General features: G+C 44.8%; 1 protein-coding gene across 4 annotated transcripts in view; it reads right to left on the bottom strand.

The window, feature by feature from the left end:
* The window catches only part of FRMPD4 (FERM and PDZ domain containing 4), a 542,080-nt gene that overhangs the window by 85,764 nt on the left and 439,432 nt on the right, over positions 1-16,884 (bottom strand). For all 4 annotated transcript variants that reach the window (XM_033415080.2, XM_049704911.1, XM_049704909.1 and 1 more), the window contains exons 3-4: positions 14,489-14,649; positions 9,893-9,995 (exon numbers count right to left, since the gene is read on the bottom strand). In XM_033415080.2, coding sequence (XP_033270971.1) covers positions 9,893-9,995; positions 14,489-14,649 — 264 coding nt within the window. The remainder of the gene's footprint in view (positions 1-9,892; positions 9,996-14,488; positions 14,650-16,884) is intronic.

The raw sequence follows: 16,884 nt of genomic DNA, 5'->3' as shown, positions 1-16,884 counted from the left end.
TCCCTTCTCTCTACCATCCAAAAAGGATTTTAGGTGCCTAGGAAGTTCATATCATTTGCTTTATCTTTATTATTATTGCTGGCAAAAAAAAAAAAAAAAAATGTCCAGCACCCTCTGCTTTATTTCTCTGCCTCTATGTCCTCTTATCTTCAGATCAAGTCTCTTTCAGTTTCACTGGCTTAAGTCAGGGGTTGGCAAACAACAGCCTATGGGCTAAATCCGGCCCACACTCGTTTCTGTAAATAAAGTTTTATCGGAACACAGCCATGCCTGTTTGTTTGCATATTATTTATGGCTGCTTATATGCCACAATGGCAGAGTTGAATTGTGACAGAGACCATGACCTGCAAAGCCTAAAATATTTACTATCTGGTCTTTTCCAGAAGAAGTTTGCTGACCCCTGATTTAGGTCATTCCTAACCTAATGTCAGCCTCAGGAGGGCACACGCCAATAGCCCTGCATATTTCCACACCCCCTGCGCCCATCTGACATGATACTCTTGTTCCCACCACAACACACTGCACACTTCATCCCACTGCTGCACACCTGTGTGGTCCCAAGTCAAGTTCACTGCCAATCACTGCTGGGTTCTAGCACCCCCGGGATGAGCCCTGGATGCCCTTGCAAACCCTGAGTTTCAGGGCTTTTGATTGTTTCCCAAGTTATCTTTAACCTAAAAGATGAGATTTCTACCCAGGATCCTCTCTGGTTTTGGTTGACTTCCGGGTTTGTGCTCCAATCTCCCAGGAGCAGCAATGACGGCATCTGACACACAGAGACCAGCTGGTGACAAGTCACAAAGCACGCCCCTGTACATTACCTCCTTCGACCCTTAGACAAAGACTTAGAAGTGCAAATTCTAAGTGATGATGCTGATGGTGACCTGGACAAAGACAACAGTAACTCAAATTTACGAAGAGTTCCTCATGTGCTCTTACCCTGCTAAGAGCTCTACTCACTGTGGTTTACTGAACTCTCACAGCAATGCTATGAGGTAGGTCTTCATTTTATAGGTCAAGAAACTGAGGGATATAGAAGTTAAGTCGTTGCCCAAGGTCACACACAGTTAATCTAATGCAGAGGCAGGACTTGAATTCAGATTCTTCTGATCTCTACACCATATGTCTTCTCAATGCGTAGCAGGACAATATTTTGAAATATTCACCGCTGTTCACCTCCAGGCCCATTTCTTTGCTCTGTTTGGTCAGCTCTATTTCTTTGACCATTTGACCAGACCACAAAACACTCATCACTGCAGGACAGGGGTGTTACAGAAGAAAGTAGAGAAATACATAGGTTCCAGGAGCTCAGGGCTAGGAAGGATATTCAATAAATGAGAGTGAAGCTCCCTCCTCTCCAGAACGGGGACTAGTGAGAGGCTGGGGGGGATGGAGAGAGTCTTGGGGCGAGCAGAAGAGCACCAACTTGTGGGTGCCTGGGAAAGGACAGGAGTGCTCCCCCTCTTTTGAGAAGCTGATCCTCTGGGAAAAGTCACTTAGGAACCTCCACAAAGCCTTGTGGGATTAAAGAACACAACGACGGTGTCTTCTTTCCTAGTCAGAACCCGGAAGGTGACAAGATCCTGGAGGGAATTAGCCCTGGAATTATTCAGTGTCCCAGTATGGCTCAGGAGGGGCAAGTGCACCCAAGATGACAGAGACATGGCTTCGGAAGGGTTGACAGCAGTGGACAAGGAATGACACAGTAGATTCCCTGCCTACGTGAGTGATCAAAGGTGGACCAGATGGGCACAAAGATATCTCAGCGAATTCTAGTGAGATGGACGACGTGGCCAAACAGGGGACACACTTCACCTCTCCCAGTGCCTCCTCCCATTACACCCCCTCCCCCCAAATGTAGACTCAGCACCATGGAAAATGGGATGAATTGACCATATACTAGGATAAGGATTTGAAATAAAATCTGGATTATTACAGATAACAGATAAATAACAATACACTTCTTGCACATCTGAGTATATGGCCTGAGATTCTTACCAACCACACCCTCCACTGTGCTGCCTGTAAAAACAGGATCTGGGGGCTTCCCTGGTGGTGCAGTGGTTAAGAATCCGCCTGCCAGTGCAGGGGACACGGGTTCGATCCCTGGTCCGGGAAGTTCCCACATGCCGCGGAGCAACTAAATCCATGCGCCACAACTACTGAGCCTGCGCTCTAGAGGCTGCGAGCCACAACTACTGAGCCCGAGTGCTGCAACTACTGAAGCCTGCGTGCCTAGAGCCCATGCTCCACAACAAGAGAAGCCACCACAATGAGAAGCCCGCGCACTGCAAGGAAGAGTAGCCCTCGCTCGCCGCAACTAGAGAAAGCCCACACGCAGCAACGAAGACCCAACGCATCCAAAAATAAATACATAAATAATTAAAAAACAAAACAAACAAACAGAAAAACAGGATCTGGCTTTGAGTACCTGAGACCCTCTACTAAAATCTCTAGGGAATGAGGCTTATACCTTGATCCCAAGCATGTTCTGATCACAGGCTCACCAAGATATTTTTTTTTTCTTTTCAGCTACTTATACAAAGGGCATGGAAGACTTTATAAATTTGTAGTTCTAAAGGAACACGGCGTAAGGCCAATAATTATCTTCCTCCATTTTTTTTCTTAATACAAGTAAGGTACTTGTTAAGTTAATACAAGGTAAGACATGCGGTAGTGTCAACCATATGAGATAACTGAAAACATGCCCTAGTTTAAATTTTTTTCTGCTTCTTCCATCTCCAACATTTATTTTCCATACATGAGTCACATAAAAGTATCTACAGTAATGGAGAGATTTAATGAGAGAGTGGGAGATGGTTATGAAAATCTAAGGGACATTAAAATAATCTGGGTGAAGTCATTTTTCTCATTCATTTTCATCATTATATGTCATTATAACCTTTATGAACTATGGACTCAAATCCTTTTTTCTACACTATCCACATTAGAACGTTTTCCCACATTTTCCATCTTCTAGAATCGCCGACTTCTTTCTCCCCAGGATCTGTAATTTCCAATTGTCAGAAAATGTGTATGCTGCAAGTCTGTATTAGGTGAGACCACAATCTGTAGTGTCAGCATACCAAGGGGCTGTTCCTTTGTGTTTCCACTGAAAGTACTTGCTGGTTTTACTATAATAAGGCTTTATTATATCATATATCATCATGCATATTTTATGTGCAAGATGCTCCGTAGATGTTTTTGCTTTGTTTTTTTTACTACGCAGCACCGTGAGGCATCTAAGCCCAGCTGAAATTATACAGGAAGGTGACCTTCCGAATATATTCTTCTGCAGACACAGTGCTCCTGGAACATGATCTGATTTGACTTTCCATTATCATTCTGATGAGGAGGGACTGACAAAAAGACAGATCTCATTGTTAGATGGGTCCCTTCTAAATGGCTTATTTCACTATTAAGCTTGCCAGGCTCCCGCTGACCTCAACGAGCAGGTACTCCTGAGTGCTTTCTACTAAAATCAAGGCAAACGTTTGGCCAACCTGGAATAGGAGACAGGCTATTTTTGTCTAATCCAAAATTGGAGTGGAGCTGTCTATGGGGTGAAGGCACTAAGACCCAGGTTCTGGAGCTCATTTCCAGCTCTGTTCTTTGCTGGGCCCACCAAGTAAGGACTTGATATGCCAGATAGCCAGCTTGGTCCCAGTAAGTTGTATTGGCTTTCTTCAACTCCCACTGTGTGCCCCCCTCCAGGCCCTGAGCAAGTGCCCAGGTTGAGCAACTCCTTCAACCTCTCTAAGCCTCAGTTTACACTCTGTTATGTGAGTACAATTAACAGTACTTGCTCGCTCTTGTGAGGACTACACATGATGGTCGGGTTAAGAGCATTCACTCAGGAGCCAGACTGGGTTTCCCGCCACCTCTTACTAGCCATGGGATCTTGGGAACATCCCTTACCCTCCCTGTGCCTCAATTTTCCCATCTTTAAATTAGAGTAAATGGGTAAGCATTGTACCCATTCACCATTGTGAGGATCGAATGAGTTTTAATACACAGAAAGTACTCAGGACAGGGCATGGTAAGCATATACCACATAAGTATAGCTGGTCTTAACACTAAGGAAAAGTGTTTAGCAGAAGGTTTAGCATATAACAAGGACTTAAGACATGTTAAATCTCATCATCATTATTAGTTGGGATAATAACAATTATTATTATATTTATGTTACTTTATACTATATTATATATTATAATAATATATATTTTTAAGTGTCAAAAAGTTACCCTTAACAGTTACACACAAAGCTTTGATCTTGATTGTAGAAGTGAGTTGGCTCATTGCTTTTGTAGGGACGTAAGTGTTCCAGGAAAATACAAGTCCTCCCGAATAATCTTCCTGGTCTTAAAATGAATATTTCACATTGGTTGGCATGTGTTTATGTATATCAGTTACTTAGGTAAAAGGAATGTTACTAAAAACTAGTGTTCTTATCCTCTGTGAATTTAAGTAGTGATTAGTAATTTATCATCTATTTTTATTTCTTATAGTTACTTTCTTATCGGAGGAACCCTACTGCTCCCAAGAAAAGCTCTCCAATTCCAGGTTATTAGTAGAGAAGGGGTGAGAGATGCGGGCAACCTTGTGTAGATGGGGCCATAGCTATAGCACTGCTCATTAATTAGATCACCTGGAATAGTCAGCTTAGGTGATGAGAGAAGACAGATGGAGGAATAGTTAGCTGCCCCATTTCAGAGGAGGGGAGAAGGCGGAACTAGTTTCCAGTTCAAGCCTTGGGCCTTCTTATTATGGGGTGGGCAGCCCTCAGCTTCTACTGCTACAATGGAAAGGGAGCCAGTATTTCCAGAGTCAGCTGCTAGGGCTCTGAAACTGGGGTTGGCCTCGGGGGGCGGGGGGGTGTCAAGGAACGTTCTGATATTACACGCAAGACTATGTAGACATGTGGAGTTTTCTGGGTGGAGGTATATAAGTCCATGGTGTTTATCAGATTCTCAGGTGGCTCCCGAATCCCGAGACTAGCACCTCCCACCTAACGTGAGCCAGATTTCTGCTGTTGCCTTGATGAGGTGATTGAGGGACGGCGGGAGGAAGTTTTGAGACTGTGGTCCAGGACGGCATCTGGGCAATGGATATTTCCGTGTCTGCCAGCTGGAAAGGGAGTGTCCTTCAGGAGGGTCTGGGGCTCCCAGAGACAAGGGGAAGATCTATTTTACGACCCTCTCTCCATGCATAAACCTGCCCTTCCACACTGGGCCAGTGGCTACCCTTTACCACATCACTACATCCCTGCGTGTCCTTGTCCACCCCTACCAAACATTCCCACCCAACACCACCCGCCCCCCAAATATGGTGCAATTAACTAGAAGTCTCCTCCTTGAGGGCAGGAATCATGTTTTAGGTATTTATACATTCCCAGCACTCTACATGACATTTGCTACTTGGTAATACTCACTAATTGTGAGCACTGTAAATTAATTAAATAAATAAATTTAAAAATGAATTTAATTAGATTGGCTAGCCTCGGGGGATGGAGCATGAATCATAATGTCCATGAGCAATTATACGCTATAGTTTTTAAAAATAAAATTTTGGAGACTGTTTTAAGTTAACTTGTCTAGTGAAAAGCCAAGGGAAATTATCCCTGGATACTTCTAAAGAAGAAAGATATGGTAATTTGCAAAGGGCATGAATTCTTCAAAGATTTCACTCCTCCACCACTACAAAGTATGAGTTAGAGTTAAAAATTTAGAAAACTATGAAATGAACAGAACTCATCTAATTTCAGTGCAGCAATTATAGCTCTTTTTGAGGATACATGAAAAAACCCAAATGTGGTTACTATAGCAGTAAATTGGTCTCCAAGAAACTCTTTCATTTTCTCAAGAAAAAAAAAATTTACAATAGAGCAGCCGAATGATAAGAAAAATAATCCACAAAGAAACACAAATGTATCTGGAACCAAAAAATGATCCATGAGCAGATGTGGCAATGGGAAAAAAAAGAACAAAATAAGACCAAACCACGTAGGCAAGTAAACGGATGCCAATTTTTAAAGAGAGGATTTGATAGTGTTATTAAAATGATGAGTGTTTTCCCAAATTCCCTCAGTGCCTAAGAAAATGAGACATTTTTTCAAACTGGAAGGGACTTTATCTTGTGTAAGATACAGATGTTAATATCAGCTGAGAAGCCTAATAAAAAAGAGATTATTTTACAAGAGCTGAATTTTCAGGTTGGTATACATACGGCAGATAGATGACTAAACTGATGGGAAGGCACAGGAAAATTTTCTAATGGATTAACTTTTTCATTATTGAGAAGAAATACATTATTTCAAAATTCTGGTTCAATGAATTTGAAGGTATCTGCTCTTCAACACAATAACTCCACACCAGCTGCATTTCACCTGTGTGAATTGCACTGTATCACTGGACTTAGATTTATTTGGTTAAATAAAGCACCCTGTTACTTTTATAAAGTTAAATTTATTGCCTTGAGATTAAAAGGGAGTAAGTTTTAGGATGGCGTGTTCACCACCTCAGTAGCATCTGGGCCGATGTGTTTTTATCACCAGCAAAATCCTTTCAAATCTGACAATTCCCTCAAGTGGCCAATGGGGGACTTGTCCGTCTTGAGAGGTCCCACCTGAACAGGTGTCACGTAAGCTCCCTGAAGGCTTTGGCTCACCTGTCCCCATGGATGGGGTGCCTAGGTTGGTGGCCTGCATCTATAGTATGTGCCGGAGAACGTGTGATAAACCGGTGAATAAAATGAATGTTTTTCTGAGGGATGGATTCATTAGCTGACATTCAAACTCACAGAACAGCTGCAGGAGGGCTTGGGGAAAACCATCTAAATCGGTCATTTCCGAAGAGCGCTCTTCAGAGCACACTTGCTCTCAACACATCGTTAGTGGGCACCTCCTATGGGCCTGGCATTGGGCCAGGCTGTGGGGACATGGCAGAGGACAACACAGACAAGGTCTCTGCTCTCACGGAACTCGGGATCCAGGTCACCTGATTCTACAACATCAAGCATCATTCCTGATTCAAACTGTGTCCTTGTCACCTAGCAGTGAGACACCAGCCAAGGGACACTCAGACCACATTCTAAAGTCAACTGCAAACAAATGGCATTCGCCAGAACTTTCTAAGAGGAGGTCCAAAGTGATGAGCTACTGCCAGCCACCTCCTCCTCTCCCCCTCTCCTTCTGGAAAGGGTTGGGGAGAACCATGGAGCTGTGAGAAGGCCGCAAGGCCACGAGAGTTCACGTCGTCCCCTCTGGGATGAGGTCAAGTGGACATCTTGAAGAATAGCCGGTCTGGCTGGTGCCGTACCCAAGAGGTCTTGTAGGAAAGCTAGTGCCAAGAGGGTACTCTCCTCTCCTGCTACCAAAGAACCCACAGATGAGCCTCACAGAAGAGCCAGCACGTAGGTACTGGGGACGTGAAGGGAGGCGACAGCCAATGCTAATCAGAGAAGCCACAGTTCACCCAGAGAGGGCTCAGCTCTCTCTCCCCAACTCCGGGGATGGGGAGGGGACGGGTTGTGACAAGGGCAAGAGAGTTTTCTGTACTTGCTTAAAAAGCATGCATGATTTCCACGCCAACCCATTTCAAACACAACCCCGTCATCAAGTATGTGGGAATCTTGTTTTAATCACAACCCCATCCGGAGAGAAATTCTCTGTGTATATGATTTGGGGTTTTAATCTAAATCTGACTTAACCAAAGAAAATGTGATTGGTTACCTTAATATTTCCTAAAGCAGGGTATAGCATACCTTTTCAGGCAAGGCCAGAGAGTCAACATTTCTGTCTCTGCGGGCCCCAGCTCTCTGCTGCGAGTACGCAGCTCTGCTACGGCAGGGAGAAGGCCTTCTTAGATCATATGTAAATGAACAGGTGTGGCTGGATTCCAAGAAAATTTTATTTATGGGCTCTGAAATTTGAATTTTATATGATTTCTCTGTGTCACAAAATATTCTCTTATTTTTGGCCCAACTCTTTAAAAATTGCAAAAACCATTCTTAGCTGCTGGGCTGTCCGAAACAGGTGGCAGGCAGTCTGGATTTGGACCACAAGCTGTTGTCTGCTCTCCCTTCTTTTAATTGGTTCATCTATCCAACAAATCTTCATTGAGCTCCATTACATAAAAAGTCCGATAGAGACTTCTGTTTACAGAGATGCCATTTTCTTCCACAATGCGTTAAACCAGAAGGGAAAATCTCTTTTGGAAAAAAAATCTTTCTAAATGCCCTGGAAGGATGGCTAGGACATGATCACATGCTTAGATGGCTTTTTCTCCATTTCTGTCCTGCAGCCAGCAATTCAGTCACGGCAAACACAAACAGAGATAGTTTATTTCTTCTGTCATCCTCTGAGCACAGAAATCAATAGGACTGATCACAGAAGCGTGTGCCTAGGGGACAACACGATGACCGTGCAACCTGTCGTCAGCCCCAGCATGGCGCTCCAGGATGCAAGCCCACATAAGGCTCAGAGCCCGCCCCCGCACGAGGTGTGTTCCCACTGACACCCACACACATCTCAAGAGAGAAGTGGTTCCAGTGGGTCACACTGCAGCTCCCTCCCAAGGGCACAAAATGCGGCATCGCTCCTGACCCTTGTCTTCCTGGTCCCCAGGAAGAATGGCGGTGAGTGCCCCCGGGTGCCCAACACGAGGCGCAGGGCCCGCTCCCATGTAGGAACTTCCTTTAGAGATTTGGACGCCCCAATGAGGACAGGCACTTTGCCAGCCAGCTGCGAGGGCTCCACTCTCTGGAGCCTACACTAAAGTAGGGTGACCAGGCCCACCATCTGGGGGCAGAGGGCCGTCTCAGGATGTGGGCCCTTCCCTGCTAAAACTGGGACGGTCGGTTACCCTAGAAGTAGGCCTTCTCTATTTCTATTTCTCTGTCTTCTCACCCTTGTCCCAGTTCTTCCCAGGAGGTGTGACCATCCAGCACTTCAGTGTAAAGCAGAAGCTGAACTAGGCTTGGGAAAGCAACTTTCTCCAGAAAACCCCAGAAATACTCTACTTTTTGCCTTTCTCAGGGTACAGAGGTACCTTTTGTTATGAGAGAGCATAAATGTTCGAAGATCCCCTTCTCGGTGTGAAGTGTTCTGAGAGCCTTAACTTCTGATTCCATCTCGCCTCAAAAGATCCATTTATAAAAGACAGATGCCACGCAAGCCAGTCAGTATCCCCCAGTGCCCGCAGCATGAGGGGGTCCACGCATCCAACAGACACAGCTTCATCGGGAAAACTTCTAAAGACCCCTTTTGTCCTAAATTCACCATGGGAGTATAACTCTGGTGGGCTTCGAAGAAGATTCTTGACCAATATTTTAACATCACATAAAATACATTTCTGGCGCCCCCGTAAGAATATCACATAACAAATGATGTACATCTACACTGAAACTAAACCAATAAACCAAGCACATTTTCAAAACTGTCCTACTTTTGACCTAATGATCCTTTTTCCTTTGTTGAAGATTTCAAAATTCAGTAATGAATCAGTCAAGCATGAAAAATCGGTGAACTGTATGTTTGTGTATCCATGGGATTATGTTTAGAAAAGTACTGCATGCTGATCTCCTTGATTATGGAATATCAACGTGTTAGTAATTTTGGAAGGAAACCAAAATGCAGCCCTTGGATGGAGCAATGGAAATAGGACTGTTTCATTCAGCCTATGTACCCCGAATGTTAACAGAGTGGGCAAGTACGTGTCTCTGCTTACTTAGCCTGGTTTTTTACATTAGAGGGCAGTGCCAACAGCATTTTCAAGATGAACGTGTCAGCTGGTGTTTCTGCCCCGAAGTGGCCCATGGGAAGCGCTTCCTCCGTGGGGTGAGGTCTCAGAGCTGCACAGCCACCGGACGGGGCCCCAGTGAGTGAGTCGCCTACCTGACCAGGTCGATGACCCGTTCCCTCGGCGCGGCACTAACCGGCTCATCGTTGATCATTACAATCTGATCTCCCGGGATCAGCTTGCCTTCAGAGGGGCCACCTGGAGACAAATGAGAGTGAAGAGCAGGTGAGAAGACAGACCACTGGTCATCCATCCATCTGTAGCCTCCTCTCCCTGTCATGATTCCTTGTGAGCAATGGGTGCTCTCAGCAAAAACAAAACCCACCCAGAGAATGGGTGTTCTCTCCATCGTCCTTCTCCACACTAGACAGAACCGGGAAGGGGCAAGCTTTGCAGAAGCTCCTGGGGCCCAGGCTGCACCCTGGCCAATGACATCAGAAGCTCCGGAGGTAGGACTCAGGTATCAACATTCCTCTCAAACTTCTCAGGTAAGGCTGAGACTGGCAATGCTTCCCATACTGTAACAGGCTTATGAATCAATCACCTGGGACCCTGTTGCCCTGCAGACCGATTCTGTAGGTGAGGAGGGGTGCGGGGTGACATAATGTATGTCTCACAAGATCCCAGGGGCTGCTGAGGCTGCCAGCCAGCTGACCACACCCTGAGTATCGGGACCCTTAGAAGAAGGTATTCCCCCGACAGGTAGCCAGTCAGTTGACCCCCGGCAGCCAGAGTTGCGACCACCTGAGCACACCTGGATTTGAACACAGTTGCATTTACTTACTCTGTACAACCAGGGAAATGGCACTCTGTGGTGGCCCGTAAGGCAGCTGAACACGAGGGTGCTAGGAAGGACTTGTAGGATTGGGTCTTGACTTACATGCTTGGGGAGGAGGGTTCAAAAAAGTGGGGCTTTGCTCTCAGCAAGCGGGGGTAATTCTATCATGAGCATTTTAATAATTCTTGCCTAAAAGGTGGGAGGAAGGAAGCTGGCATTGGTAAAGAAGCAGCAGTCCCCTGTGTCAGCTAGGAGATGAGGGCGTTTGGTCATTTCTGTGGTTTGGACTGTGCTGGGATGTTTGTGGCGGGGCTCACGTGTGACCACAGAGGACTCATGTTTTTGTCTTGATCCGTCACAGCCTCTTCCAAATGTTTTTCCAAGGAGGAGGTAGAGAACGAATATTTGTTGAGCATTTATTGTGTACCAGGCAACAGGCTAAGTGTTCTAACTAGTAACCTCTCTAAATGCTATAATCCTTTGCATATAATGACATACCTGAGGCTCACAAAGGGGAAAGAATTGCCTGGAAGGGTTGAACTGGATGTCAGCTTAGGTCTGTGGACACTTCCAAGTTCAAGGTGGCCAACATCTCTTTTGAACTTGCTCCTATAACTCAAAAACTGGTCACTGCCAGGTCTCCTGACACATAAAGACACAGCTGCATGAAGCACACATCTGTATTAAATAAGACCTAAAAACAAATGCTTCGATAATATGGATTATCTTCACGTGTCTAATGGAATTACTCCCCAATACTGATCTGGTGCTATATGGTACTGGGATTTTAATTTTATTTCCAGAGGTCTATCTGGATACTAGGCACAGCTGAAATGTTATCTTTCAAATATTATCACTTTTACTTCATTTAGTAATTGAAGCGAACACTTCACAGCCAGAATATGGAACTCATATTCATTTCAAGATGAGGGAACTCTAAACACCTTCAGTGTTTGCACACATAAGGAATTCTGACAATCACCTGAGGGAGTTTTGATGACGATTGGATTACATATGAGCAATGACTCAAATTCAGTCAAAGAAATGGTTAGACGTCAGATGCTGGTCAAATACAGAAAAAAGTCTGAACTGTTTGGAGAGTGATGTTAACTAGTCCTCTGATGAGAAAACCATGTGCAGATGAACAGGGTTTCGTCTTACATTTGACCTATGCTTCTGATCAAATGGAAATACTCTCGTTTGAGCAAGAATTATGGGAGGAAGCAATACACAGTTCCTTCCAGAACATGAAACAGGGGCACACTTCAGAGAACGCTCATGCCCTTTACTCTGAAAGCTGGCTTGTCTACTATAGAAAAATCTGGTCTTACCATTGGAATCACTTATCATTGGAATCACTCAGTAGAGTCATTTTATGATAGACACAGTTTATGTGACCAGCATTTTCACTCATAAACATGACTGAAAACAGTGCTCTTTGACCTTAGTTTGCACTTTTTCTATTCTTCTCAAAATTGTCGAACAGTAGGTGAGAGAGTCTGACTCTGAGGAAAGTTGAGGGCAAGGAAGGGAAAAGGATGAAGGAATAATAAGGCGATAAATACAAGAAAGCGAAAAACCAGACCCAAATCTCCAGTTGGCTCTGGGGAGGACATACACTTTGGAGAATCCCATAACCAGAGATGTTAAAGTGTCCCACTGTTACAAAACTGCACGCTAAATGGGACACCATTTAGGAAAAAAATATGTGTATGCACACATATACATATATATACATGTAATACATTATATGTATATGAGATACATACTATATGCAAATGTATGCACAAAACTGTCTACTATATATATGCTCTCTCTATATATGTTAATAATGGTTAACTCTCAGTAGTAGAAACTCAGGTGATTTTTTTAAAAAACTCTATACTGTCTACATTGTTTCCTTTTTTCAGGAAAGCATATGGATTATTTCATTATTATAAAAAACAACAAATCTCTTTTATTTTTGAGAATAAAATTCTCAGTTGCATTGAGTTCAACAACTATGATCTATAGCTAATGAAATAAAAAGCTCAGCAGACAAAGTAAGAAGTTGTGTGGTGAGGCAGCGGTAGGAGTGAACAGGGAACTTACGCTTTCCTGCACAAGCCTAAAGGCGTTGACTGTATTTGCAGTGCTTGCCCTCGGGCAGAGTGTGTCAAAATGAGGAAAAATGGAATCAACTTTAATAATCTATACTAGCTCACTAGTTGGCTTTCATTTCCCTTAACTGACAGACTCAACTGACCAAATATTTTAGAGTTTAATAATAATAATAATAATAAACATTCCTGGACTAAGTATGTACCTGGCACCCTTCCAATGCATTTCATTCCCTCCCTTAGCCCTAGAAGGTAGACACTATGATCCTCATTATCCAAAGGATATAGAGAAGTTACATCAAACTGAAATGTAGGGGACTTATCACGGAAGCTAAAAAAAACCTAATAAGGAGCAGAGGCAGGATTCAAGTCCATCAAACCCAGGGGGTCTGACGCCATAGTCTGCGCTCTTGACTACAGCGTTTTACTTTTGAACTCTGTTACTGATTTGCAAAATCCCGGAGAAAGACAGCATAGAAGATACTTTCCTTTTGTCTGAAAAGAAATCCAGTACAAGTCCATTAAAATAAGTATATAAATACATATAATAAATAAACATTAGAGCACTGTTTCTGGAAGGCAAAGGGGCCCACATCAGGCAATGGCATCATAGTCCACTACATTCAGCTGCGCTGATGGTGGAACATCTATATACTGAGAATGACTGAGAACAAGTACGTTAATTATCTGACCGTATGGTAGAATTTAAGAGATGTGCCACACACTGTATCAGGCAGCATTTACTGTATAACAAGACACCCCCAAAACCCAGTAGGGTTTCCTCTCATGCTTATGGGTCTTTCGAATGACTGTGGATTGGCTGATCAAGGGCAGGCTGGGCTGGGCAGCTGTGCTGTACACTGAAGGTCAGCCTGTACTTAGCTCTAGGCTGCAGGCTGGTTGCCCCACGTGTTCATTTTGGGGCTCGGGCTGTGAAGGGGTAATAGCCACTTCAGGGAAACTCCTCTTATGGCCGTGGCAGAAACCCAAGAAACGAGCTCAACTCCACAAGCATATTACAAAAGCCTTTGCTTATGTCATCTTTGCTAACATGCCATTGGCCAAAGTCAGTCACCTGGTCCAGCCCAACAGCAATGGGGTGGCGAAATACATTCTGCCTCTAGTGGAAAGGGAGGGGAGCACATCTCTGTAAAAGAATCCAACCACCCCAATGATCTAAATCAGGGGTTTCCAACCCCCGGGCTGCAGACTGGTACCGGTCGGCGGCCTGTTAGGAACCGGGCCACACAGTAGGAGCTGAGTGGCGGGCTAGCGAGTGGAGCTTCATCTGCCGCTCCCCACTGCTCCCCATCGCTTGCATTACCGCCTGAAGCATGGCTTACATGACTGCCTGAACCATGCCCCCGCCCCGTCCGTGGAAAAACGGCCTTCCAGGAAACCAGTCCCTGGTGCCAAAAAGGTTGGGGACCGCTGATCTAAATCCTAGAGAAACTTAAACACAACCTTCTGCTTTTTCACTAAGGAGTTTGTCGGGAGCTTACTGAAAACAGCACCGTGCCTGCCTCTTAACGTGTGCATTCAGACATTAAGAAGTGGGTCATTTCCATGGTTACAAATGATGGATCAGTGTTTTCCTAAGTCTGGCGATATGATGGATTAGGAAGTTTAAAACCTCGTTTGCAGAGCCATTTCTGTCCCTCTGGTGGTCTGGCTCTATCCAGGTGATGGGAAAACTCAATTAGACTCCACAGCCTGAAACAGAGCAGTATGAAGCTTGTGAAATGGAACAGTGGTCATGCTGGTAGGGGGTGGTGGATGGTCCCAGAGACCGAGCCTTGGGGCTGCGTGCTTACCTGGTGTTACTGAGCGGACGACCACTGGCTTTTCACTCCCTGCCACGAAACCAAACCCCAGCACAGGGTCCCTCCTCATCTCCACCCTCCGAGGAGCCGGAGGGATGATCTGGCAGCTCTCCAACCGAGGGTCGTCAAATGGGATTGCCTGTGTCATGTGACTGTGGGAAAAGCACATAGGAGAGAAACTCGGCATCAGTGTACGTGTTTGGCAATGGCCCGGCGACCGCATCCTCTCTAGTTGTAAAACCTTCTCTTCTCTGTTTGGTAGAGAGTGGGGAAGATGTGGGGAGGCCCACTGTCATGCTTCTCACATGGCTGCCTTCTTCCTTGAAAACTCTAGGCCCACTTTCGCTTGAGGTCTTTGTACTGGCTGTTCCCCCAACCTGAAATGCTTGTCCTGCAGATGTGTGTATGGCCCACCCTCACCTCTCTCAAGTCTTTGCTCAAATGTGAGCTTCTGAAAGAGGACTATCCTGGCCACATGCTTTAAAATCGCAGCCTTGCCTCCCCACAGCCAGATCCCTTCACCCTCTTCTACTTTTTCCCCCCCCCCATAGAACTAATCACTTGCTAACGAGCTGTGGAACCTACTTATTTTGATGCGTATTTTCATTGTTCTGCTCTCCATACTAGGAGGTAAGCTCTGTGATGGCAAGGAATTTTGTTTCATTCACTGATTTATCCCAGGTGCCTAGAACAGTGCCTGGCACGTAGTGGATTCTCAATAAATAATTGAATTAAATAGAGAAAAAGATATTTCTTTGTGGAAAACTATCAAATTATAACTGATGTGCTGAGAAAGAACCTCAGAGGGTTCTGGACATTTAGTGGGTAACGCATACGGCTTTTGGCTCCAGTGAAATTGAAGTGATGGGGATCGTTTTGGTGGCAACAGGTTATCCTGGTGTCAAATACAGTCCCCGTTTCCAAAGAAGTTGAAGAACTAACTCTTGGCATTTCTGTTCCAGAGAGACTTTCAAATGATTTAAATGAATCTTTTTGTTAACACTTAAACATCGGACGTCTTATCGATAATCCAAACTTGAAAAATGTACAGCATTCAAAAATTTTCAAAATGCTTCCACGAATAGCTCATTTGATCCACAAAACAACCTTGAGAATGAAGGAGCGGAGCAGGTATTATTATCTGCATTTTGCCAAGGAGGAAACTGAGATCAAAACAGTGGCTTATTGTTACTCAGGGCCCATGGTTGGTATGCCAGAGAGTTGGGTTGAAAACCAACTTCGGTGACTCTTAATGAAGTCTTCACTCATGCACATCATCCAGGCAGACTTCTTTGGGGGAACAGTTATTAGTTTGAACACTAGAAATCTCCTTAAATATGTAAGCCAAGATTATTTCAATGACACGGGCTTAATTCAATTTTTTTCCCACTAATCTTCTTCAATAAGTAAAAGAAGATCATTTAAAAATACCTTGAAAGATGCTACTCCATATGCCATCTGGACAACATATTGTTCAAATGTAATGAAGAAGGACAGAGAAGGAGGAATCCTATTGTCCTCCAGTGTAATGAGTAAGAGTTAAGAAAAATCATTGAAAACCCGCTAAATCTGTCCTTTTGGCATATATCGCTGGATAGGAAAATAAAAGTTTAAAATCCCTTTGAAACAGAAAGGAAGGAAATGTCTTTTAGATTTAGCAGTTTGTGATCTGGAACACTAGGAAAAAGAGAAGTGTTAGTTGCTAAGGAACCCGTTGTGTGCCACGTGCTGACACTCATCTGTTACCTTATTTCATCTTCACAGCCGCTGAGATAGACGGAGTTTGACCCCGCCCACCTCCTCTTTGTAAATGCCCAGAGAGGAAGAATAACTGGGCCAAGGTCAAACGCTTCTCAGGTGTAAGCCAGGTGCGATTCACACCAGGTCTTCTGATTCTCTGTCACGTGCTTGACCAGCTACATAATTTGCAAGGACAGTACAAAATGAGAATGCAGGGGCCCTCCTTCCAACATGATTAAGAACTTCAAGACGGCAGAAGGTGAAACCCAGCCCAGGGCCTTCTGTGACTGCATGGGTCACAAGCCCATGAAGCTGGCCTTGGTAGGGTGCTATCCCCAGTGTCTCACCACCATTCTAGAAACCTCCAGGTTCAGAGTGGTGGTGCTATAGGGCCAAAGGGGCAGGGGCTGTCTTCTGTGAAATTGTAGACGTTTGTCTGGACCCAGAGAGTAGACATGGCTACCATGGTGGCGCACGCACTTGGGACGAAGGGAGGTGGGCAGACCTCAGGTGGGCAGAAGGTCACATGGAGAGGCCTGGCAGTCTGAAGGAAAGAATTCAAAACCCTGATTAAACCAGCAGAACCTATGTAGGGTGAGCCCCAGCGTCCAGGGTAGGAGCTGCAGATGGGGCCCTGGGCGGGAGGG

Source organism: Orcinus orca, chromosome X (genome assembly GCF_937001465.1).
Source record: "Orcinus orca chromosome X, mOrcOrc1.1, whole genome shotgun sequence".
In the NCBI taxonomy this organism is placed as follows: Eukaryota; Metazoa; Chordata; class Mammalia; order Artiodactyla; family Delphinidae; genus Orcinus; species Orcinus orca.
The sequence above is the reverse complement of the archived record's forward strand: the minus strand, read 5'-3'. Positions and strand labels throughout refer to the sequence as shown.